The 10,121-nt window shown below is 43.2% G+C and overlaps 1 protein-coding gene across 4 annotated transcripts in view; it reads right to left on the bottom strand.

Annotated features, from left to right (window-relative positions):
- Positions 1-2,423: 2,423 nt before the first annotated feature.
- PARVB (parvin beta) overlaps positions 2,424-10,121 on the bottom strand; it is a 70,763-nt gene continuing 63,065 nt past the window's right edge. For all 4 annotated transcript variants that reach the window (XM_065032765.1, XM_005508843.3, XM_005508842.3 and 1 more), the window contains exon 13: positions 2,424-7,248. In XM_065032765.1, coding sequence (XP_064888837.1) covers positions 7,172-7,248 — 77 coding nt within the window. In that variant the 3' untranslated portion in view covers positions 2,424-7,171. The remainder of the gene's footprint in view (positions 7,249-10,121) is intronic.

The following is a 10,121-nucleotide window of genomic DNA, read 5'->3' as shown; positions in this document are numbered from 1 at the left end:
CGTGGCTGTTGGCTGGTCTGCGTCTTTGGGGCAACTCACAGTGCACTTTTGCATGTAATAACAAAACAGTCAACAACAGACAAAGTCATGATGCTGCATTACACCTTTTACTCATGGTCCTTTGAGCATTTTAGGAAGCAGACCAGCACTACTCTACCTACTTGGTAGAAGGAGAAAGCTAGGAAGGAGGAGATTAACTCATTTGTCCTTAGAGAGCTAGTTAGCCACACTGGGGCCCAAAACACTTGGCTGAGAACAGAGTGATCTCCACCAGGCAGTGCTGCTGCTCTGCCCTCCCTGTTCCATCATCCATTACAGAGGGAAAGCTCCCTACAGCAACCACCCACCCTGGACATTTCCTTCAGGTACCAGTTAAACTCGTGAGCTCTTCCAGAAAGAAAAAGCAACTCTTGAGTTCTCCATGAAATCTTCAAATGAGACAGTAAATGCTTCACTAATTAGGCTGGTCTGGTTTGACACTGCTAAGGGACTGACTCCTGTGTTTAGCTCCATGCTATCGAGAAGAATGGATAGTTCAGCACGAGCTAAATGGGATAAAGGAAAGTGGGTTGCAAACAGATTTACAGCTGCCATGAATTCTTAGTAACTGAGTACTTAACCCAAAATTCTTCACCAACAGGCAAACTTAACTGCATTTTCTAAGCAGGTAACAAGCACAACAAAATTAGTAAAGACCCAGAGAACCTTCTTACCTATGCAGAAGTGCATGCCACAACCTAGAAATATTGTAATTAAAGGAAAAAAAAAAAAAAAAAAAGGAAGATATAGTTGGAAATGCTATTGGAAACTGCGGACAAAGTCAGTTTCGTATCACCAGGCAGAGGGAACAGGAAGAATTAAACGCTGGGAAATTAATCTGTAATTACTAGATCTCTGGCAACTCGAATGTATTCTGGAAAGCCTCATCCGCAATACAGTGTGCCAGTACTAAAAGAACAAATCTGAAATGCATCTTCTCCAAAAACTGATGTTGCCACCCATGCAGGAAGTATCCTGTCTTGTGTAGAACAGCATTTAGTAAATTCTGTATCAGAGCTGCATTTGATTTTATGCCCATCTCCCCCCCGACCAGAGTTTCCCCGTACATTCCCAAAGCACACCTCATGCACACACCCCACACACACACCTGGCCTTCACATAAAAATAGCCACTAAAGAACAATTCAAGGAATCAACAGTACACATGTTCTGATAAGGCACTTTCCTGCTTCCTCACACGGCCTTCTTCTGTTGGAGAGCCACTCTTTGCTCCCTTCATATCAGAGCAAAGGGAAGCACATAGGCATTTTCAAGAGTTACTCCAGACTTGCTTGGACTTTCGGCTTCCCAAGTGCTCTGTGAACCCACACAAGACTGATTTTGGCATGTCAGGCTTCCCTCTTGTGCCCCTGAAGGAGAACTGGGCCATAAATATTCCAACATTATCAGAGGATGTAATACCATTACTTTTCTCTTGTGGAAGGAAAAAGGTAAACAGCTTGATCAGGTCCAGTAGCAGGACAATATGGCTGATGAAACCTACAGAAGAGCTTATTTGTATCTGACCATATGACCTGGTTTTGCTAAAAAACAAGTTTCTCTTTTAGTGAATTTGCCTGTTAGCTAAAGCCTTCATATTAGCTGCATTTTCCTGGAGAACCAGATACATGTTTTGGTAAACAGAGCAACGGAATGCAAACTTATTGATAAGCATGGATGGACATCTCATGAGAAGGGCAAAGAGAAACAGGTGACCAAGGAACTGACCAACTGTGTATAACATTCCATTCACGTGAATACTTCATATAAAAGTGGGAGATCACGAGGATCTCATCCCTTTCCTTCTTTCCCTTTTCCTCATGGCTGACATTAGGAGAGGACCTTGCTAGTCATCCCTGCGAACTGAGGCCTAGTGACAGACTGAATCCAGCTCTGGTTGGCTGCAGAGTCCAATCCAGGACTTTGGGTGCCAGCTCTGCAGTTGCTGAGACTTTCAAGATTGGTTTTGTATATTTTGTATTATTTTCTCTGTTCTTATCAGTAGCATTAGTAAAACATTGTTAATTTTTCCAACTCTCTTCTCTCTGTCCTTCTTTCCCTCCGGATCGCCTGTCCTGAGTGGGAAGGGGGGAGAGGGTGAGGCTGACGGGGGAAGGGGGGGAGAGGAGGTTAACAATACATCTGCCAGGGTTTTATTGTCACCCCGCAATCTAAACCCTCAACACCATAGAATCCCATTACCTGTACCAGGGCCAGAAACCTGAGATCATTGCTTTTCTAGGTCTACATAGATCATCATTTATCTAGGACACTTGATGAAGAAGATGACTGAAGATCACCTTCCTTTCAAAAGTTCTTCCCACAGACTTGTCCATTTAGCAAAAAAAAAAAAAAAAAAAAAAAAAAAAGACGTAGAAAACCAAGTGATCATCATTTATTTATTTGAATAAATAGTACAACTGTCACAAACAATGCTCAACACTCCTGCTGTGATTTTTAGCAAACTTAGCATTGCATTGTAACTTGCTTACAGTACACAACTCCTGTCATAAAGCTGGATGTCTCCAGTATATGACAAGTCCAGAATTTTATCTGCAAGGCTGGTTTTTAGTAGTTAGAAATCCAGAGTAAACACTTTAAAACAGTAGAAAAGAGTCTTAAAAAATACATTAATACTGAAAGCACTGCAGTGTGGGGAAGAGGGGTAAGAAGTCCTATAAAGTTTAAACTGATTTTAAAAAATCTGCCACTGTTGAATTTTCATCTTGAGAAATGGGACGTATCTGGGCTTCTTTTTGTGGTAATAAAACTCACTGGAATTGAGTATGCCAAGCAGATGTATGGGCTGGAAAAGGCAAGCTGTATGGGCTGGAAAAGACAGGCATTCATTGAGTACTTAGAAATGTGGAAGCTTTAATGCTGCCAAGCATCCAGCATTCCAGATGAACTCAACAGGCAGCCAGGAAACATACCTAAAGCTCCCATAACACAGAATTCATTAATAACATTTTAAACACTGATTTAATCTTTTCTAGAGGAAAAGAACTTAAGTATCATGCATATTACAGAATCACAGAATGTCAGAGATTGGAAGGAACCTCAAAAGATCATCTAGTCCAATCCCCCTGCCGGAGCAGGAACAGCTAGATGAGGTTACACAGGAATGTGTGCAGGCGGGTTTGAATGTCTCCAGAGAAGGAGACTCCACAACCCCCCTGGGCAGCCTGTTCAGTGCTCTGGCACCCTCACTGAGAAGTTTCTTCTCAAATTTAAGTGGAACCTCTCGTGTTCCAGTTTGTAAGAGAAAAGCATGACAAAAATAGGTGGTTAGAGAAGCTTCACCTACATTGCTCTTCCTGTAAACTGGACTGCTTGAAGCTCCGGTTCAGCTAAAACCAACCTGCTCCCAGTCTGGTTAACAATAAATACAGCATCTATGTGAACAGTGACCTGGCTAGACAGCAAGGAGCAAAAGAATGAAAAATATATTTTTCCCCTATGCAACATTTGCCAACAGACTTAAAAGCAACAAAACAGGGTATGACACCTGCCCACAATGTGTTCAGGGCATCAAACCTGCAGTCTTCACTGACAGGGTTATTAATCAAAGGAACCTATGCCTCCGGTTGCAGAGGAAGGACTCAGGTTTCTGCAGAGTGGCCAGAAACACTTAACTGAACAGAACAGAGACTGTCTTAAAACTTGGTGGTATGCTCACATATGCTCTCACACAGCGAGGATGCCAGCTGTAAATACCCACCTCAGAAACAGCCATCCTCCCTCCCAAAGCCAAGCTCCTCTCACCAGTCTCTTCTTGCTACTTTCTCTCTACTTGTGATATCAATATTCCTTGCCATTTCAAAAACTAGATTTCTCTGGAGGTCTTTCCCAGCACCTCTGAGAATATAAACAGCATCGACACTTCCACATCAGCTGAAGGGAGGTGGGTGGAATGACAGCTCTTTAACAGACTGGTTTCTCACAAGAAACACCGCATTAAACTAAAAGTTTGAGACACCTTTCAGTTCACTTTCCAGACTCATGCTACCCCTATTTCACAGCATGAAAGAGCAGTTTCACTAACTTGCCACGAGACCTGACCCACCAGCTCCCTCCTGAAGTACAGAAAAGCAATGATTCCCCACAGAGCCTTGTCGAGCACATGAGATGTGAATTTTCCATGGAAAGAAAACAGCAGCTTCCTTCTATCTTCGTTTTGGAGGTGTGAGGGGAGGTGCCAGATAACTCAGTACTAGAACTCTGAACCCCAAAATGTGAAACAAAGAAGTAGAAGCCCATTTCTCTCCCTCTGAGATTATGAAGAACTTAAGGAGGGAAGGAGAAAATCCCAGTTGTAAATTATACCATTCAAACAGCACTTTTCCTCTTGAACTTAGGAGAGTAAGTAAAGATTGTTATAAGAAATCAATTTTTAGGGAAAAAAAAAAGAAATGCCTGCTTACAGCTGGACTGAAGTGAGCCCATGGAGCAGAGCAATGCTGCCTGCCTCTTCCTTGGGGCACTCAGCCTAATGTTTCACACAAAATCATGGCTGCCCATAAAAGAAAAGTTGCTGCTGTGATACATAAAAGCAGTAGTCAAATCTCTCCTCTATGCACCCCGAGGAAAGGACTGCTATCATATACATATTACAGAAATAATTTACTCTGGAAATTGTGATGTAATTTCCTTTGCACAGCTCTCTTCAAAAACCTACTCAGCTCACATTCCAGCACAGCCTCCTTGTACACACAGCTGCACCTGCACATCACCTGCCAGGAACAGCCCTACAGATGAAACCTCTTGAGTATTCTGAGGTAACTAGCCTCTACCAGATAAATACAGCAATCCTTCTTTAAAAACTGATTCCCACTGAGATCCACAACAGCTGGATTTGTGCAAAGCATTTGACACTGTCCCATGCAAGATCCTTGTCTCTAAATTGGAGAGACGTGGATTCAACAGGTGGACCACTCAGTGGATAAGGAACTGGCTGGATGGTCGCACTCAAAGAGCTGCGGTCAATGGCTTGATGCCCGAGAGGAGACCAGTGACAAGTGGGGTTCCTCAGGGATCAGTATTAGGACTGGTGCTGTTTAACATCTTTGTCAGTAACACGGACAGTGGGATCAAGTGCGCCCTCAGCAAGTTTGCTGATGACATCAAGCTGTGTGCTGCGGTCGACATAGTGGAGGGAAGGGATGCCATCCAGAGGGATCCTTGACGTGCTTCAGAGGTGGGCCCACGCAGACAGCGTGAAGTTCAACAAGGCCAACTGCAAGGTCCTGCATGTGGGTTGGGGCAATCCCAAGCACAAATACAGGCTGGGTGGAGAACAGACTGATAGCAGCCCTAAGGAGATGGACTTAGGGGTGTTGGTTGATGAGAAGCTCAATATGACTCAGCAGCGTGCGCCTGCAGCCCAGAAGGCAAATCATATCCTGAGCTGCATCAAAAGAAGCATGAACAGCAGCTCCAGGGAGGTGATTCTCCCCCTCCACTCCACTCTTGAGACCCTACCTGGAGTACTGCATCCAGCCCCACGGTCCCCAGTGTAAGGACGTGGACCTGTTAGAGCAAGTCCAGAGGAGGGCCATGAAGATGATCAGACACCCAGAGCACTCCTCCTATGAAGACAGGATGAGAGAGTTTGGGTTGTACAGCCTGGAGAACAAAAGGGTCCAGGGAGAACTTACAGCAGCCTTCTAGTACCTAAAGGGCAGCTACAAGAAATCTGCGGAGGGACTTTTTACATGGGCACGTGGTGATAGGACAAGGCATAATGGTTTTGAACTGAAAGAGGGTAGATTTGGTTTAGATATAAGGAAGAAATTCTTCACCATGAGGGTGGTGAGGCACTGGAACAGGCTGTCCGGGGAAGTTGTGGCTGCCCCATCCCCGGAAGTGTTCAAGGCCAGGCTGGATGGGGCTTTGAGCAACCTGGTCTAGTGGAAGGTGTCCCTGGAACTAGATGATCTTTAAGGTCCCTTCCAACCCAAACAATTCTATGACTTTGTAAAAATACTATTAGGCCAGAGGCTAGCAGAGTATGTCTTGGGATGGCACAGGGCAACTTCATGAAATTAGTTTATAGCATAACAGATTACTGAAGAGCTTCACATCTGAGTGCTAACCATTGGCTTGCACTTTGTATACCACGTCTTGCATAGTCCAGTGCAATCCATAAGCTCTCATTTGTACAGGAATTCAGTTTCGCTCTTCAGGAAAGAAAATATATAAAACTCTGTTTATAAATGCCTGACCCCCAGAACTGCACAGCTGCCAGCAACTCCAACAGGAATGAATCTGAACCTTTCACTCAGCTTCATGAAATGAAGAGTCAGCCTATAAACTGCCAAGCTCATTACTGCCCGTGTTTGTTTCAGAAAGGACCAACGGCAAAATGCATTAATCCAGCCTGTGCCTATTTGACCAGCTCCTGACTGACCTGATGGAAGCTGCACGCTTAACACATGGCAGTGGCTGTAGCAATCAATTTTATCCTAGAAAGGAGATGAAATAAAAAACAGACATCAAAAGAGTAGCTGGTTATCCCATTGCAAGACTTATTTTGTGTAAACACTGAATGGAAATAACACTGAGTAGCATGAGGTTAACACAAAAACTGAAACTTTTACCATTAGCTTCAGATAGTGCCTGTAATTCCCTCAGCCCCACTCACCCAAGAGAACACATAAAACCTTATTTAACAGAAAAGGCTCAGCTTCTAAATAAATTCCAATGCTGATTTCCTATTGCTAACACTTAAGCCTGAAAAATTATCAAATGCCAGTGGCAACCAAGGAGTACGCAAAAGAGAATCAAAGAGTCTCCAGCCATGAGGAAGGTCTCATGTTTTCCCTGCTTTTTAAAGTAGCTAGTGGTATATTTCCTTTATCAAAAGAACATTTGTTGACTATAACAAACAACAGACCCAACAGTATCTTCTGGTAAAAGTGTGAAATATCTACACATTTTCAAGTGACCTAGAGAATACACATGCATTATTTTTAGTGGGATTGTCATACAAACAGCTACAGAGAGATCATATCAACTGTAGAAAGAATGCACGGAATATAGCATAAGGCACAAAGAGAGCGTGCAGAGGGTGTGTTTATTGTGATTTCAGCCTAAGGAGGTTGGAAGGATGAAGGCCTCAGCAGCTTCCAGGGTCATTCAACATTCTTGTACTTTGTGAACAGGTTGTATAGAACCCTGAGGGTGGACTTCAGATCCAAGTTGACAACATCTGTGGAAGAAAAGGAGAAATCCTTAATTTGCTTTCTGTTCTCCCTCATTTCTCCTCATCTCTGACCCAGCGGGTTCATCAATAAAAAAACCAAACCAAACCAAACCAAACCAAAAGAAACCAAATACCACCACACAGAGTTCTGATCTCCTCAAAACAAGCTTTTTAAATTCCCATATGATGCACTTCAAAAGTCCTTCACAATAATACATTCACAGCTAACTTCTCTCAGTAATGAAATAAAGATAATTCCCTTCCTCATCTAAAACTGGTTACTGAGAAAGTCTACTTCTGTCTGAGACCTAGGATAAAGGCTTTGGGAAAAAGTGTCAATTATTTCACTGGCCACAGAAGCAGCAAACAAGTAGCCACAGACATCACATGAGATGTTGAACTTCACATGCCCACCACTCTGAAATGATACAGTCCATGAATAAACAAAGACTGAATTCTCTCAGCAGACTAAAAACCTTGTCTTCTCTCACATCCCTTCTTATCATGCTAGGCCAGGGAACAGGTCTGGAACAGTTCTCAAGAGAAAGCTTTTCTGCCAGCACCTCCCAACCTTTTCTGTCATAAAATGCCAGGAAATACCAGAGACATGTAACCCAGGGACTATGGGGAAAGGAAAAGCACAGACAAGGCTGAAGGGCTGGAAAGAAAAGTTGGGTAAAATACATAAGAAAGAAGGAGGAGGAAGCAAAAAATACACAGGAAACCATATATATGGAAGTAGAAGTAACGAAGGACAGATAATGAAAAATAATTCAAAGAACTAGGAAGACAGCAAGCAGTTAACAGACTAAGTATAATTAATGTGAGGACCAGGGGAAACACCTACTGTCTGTTTGGAAGAATCATTTCCAGGACCTCTCCACCTCTCCACCCTTCCCTACCACCCCATACTGGACAACGCTCTAACCTCCCTACTTCATCTCGTATTGTCAGCAAAATCACAGATTTTTCTTTCTACCTCTTTCCTCTTTATGTATTATTTTACGTATTTCAATAATGGTTTTGTATTTTGCATACACAAAAGAATCTTCTGCTGCCCCAAGTAAAGGAAAGGTCCTAACTACTGTGAAGTGATACACCCTGAAAAAAAAATTGTAATACCTGGATAACTAAAATATGAACCATTTTTAAGTTTTCCAAGTATCACAGGAAGTTTCTTACTACCATAGCATTCTCAGTAAGGTAACAGGCAGAATCAATATTGGTTCCTCTGCAAGATCCAGCTCCCTCAGAGACACACTTAAAATGTAAATTTAGCCATGGGAATCAACACTTAGCAACAGCCACACATCTCTAAAGCTGGGAAATCGAGGCAAATAACTGGAGAAGAGAGAACTACCAGCAAATTTGAGCTGTTGATGCTGGGAGCCACATTTGCTTGCTAAACAATTAAACATAATAGTGCTGTCGCTTTGAAAACGCCAAAAAAACACCCTGGCCCAAGCAGCCAGCTCTGTAGTAGACAGAGGTTTGTAGCATGTATTTGCCCCATTCCTCCCAAATAGTTTTCTTCTCCCCATGGCACCTATTTCCACCTTCCCACTGAGAGCAGGATGGGTCTTGTTCCTGAGCCACCATCAGCTCCATCTCAGCTGCCACAGCATGAAGTCTTGCAGGGTTCAGCTCCTGCCTCCAGCTGACCTCAGTTCAGAGACAGGAACTGCCTGCGCTGTAAACCAAGATCAAGGTGCCAGTGGAGAGAAACAGAAATCTAGAGGGTAGAAGCAGAAACATCACTGGAAGCCAGAAGGACAGTTGGGAAAACAGGACACGGCCCAAGGAGAGAGCAGCTGGGAGTAAGAGGCAGTGAAGTGCCAGAGCAAGAGCAAAGGCATCAGGAGGAGCCCAAACAGGAGCTGGAAGGGGGCCCAGACCTGCAGCTCCCGGCTGGACAGGCACTGTCCATCTGTCCTCATGGAGGTATCTAAGGCTGACTCCTGCTGCTCTGCAACAGCCATCTGAGCAAGGTACCTGCTGCCGATCATCCCTGGCAATTACCCTGAGGAATGAGAGGTATGGGAGGCCCCATCGCTAAAAGGAGAAATGGACCCAGTTCTTCTATTTGGCAGCGTAATGACATGGAAATTTAGGGTCAGAAGAAACTATTGTGGTCATATAGTCCAACCTTCTGTACAACACAGTCCTTAAAGAACTTTACAGTAGAAATCCTGTAGTGAGCTTACTAACCAAGCTGTGCTTGATTAAAAAAAAAATAAACTTAACATTGCATTTTTTTTCATTTTTCAATGGTGGAAATTCCACCTCCACCCCTTGACAATTCAGACTGATAATTAATTACCTTCACTGTTGCAAAAGTTATACTGTAAACCTAGTTTGATGTTCTGCTAACTTTCAGACCTTGTTATGCCTTTGTTTGCTGCATTAAAGAGTGTGGTAGTATGAGACACATCCTCTCTGTGTGGGCAATTACAATGTTCCTTCCTGATCGGTGTCTAATGGGCATTCCCAGGAATAAGCATATTCTCAGCCTCCTGTTTCTTATTTCAAGATGAAGCATGCACATTCATTACATTACCAAAACCAACTAATAAAATGTTAACTGAAAGTGGCCATAAATCATCAAAATAGTTTAAAATATTCCATTAATTTAAAACAGTCACACTCCATAACCCCATTAGAGGCTAATAAATTAATCCACCACAACATACTTTTGCAGCAATAACTCAGCACCAAGTGCTGCTGCTGGCTCAATCTACTGAAATGAGCTGGAAGAGCAGAGAAGAGAAGTTGTCCTGTATGCTCCTGTTTTTGTATATCACCTGTACAAAGACACACTAAAATATTAAACAAGACCTCTTCCTTGCATGCACTGCAGAAAACATGGGCTATAGAAACAA

The sequence above is a fragment of the Columba livia genome, chromosome 1 (genome assembly GCF_036013475.1).
Source record: "Columba livia isolate bColLiv1 breed racing homer chromosome 1, bColLiv1.pat.W.v2, whole genome shotgun sequence".
NCBI classification, from domain to species: domain Eukaryota; kingdom Metazoa; phylum Chordata; class Aves; order Columbiformes; family Columbidae; genus Columba; species Columba livia.
Note: the sequence above shows the minus strand (reverse complement) of the source record. Positions and strands in the feature narration are given on the sequence as shown.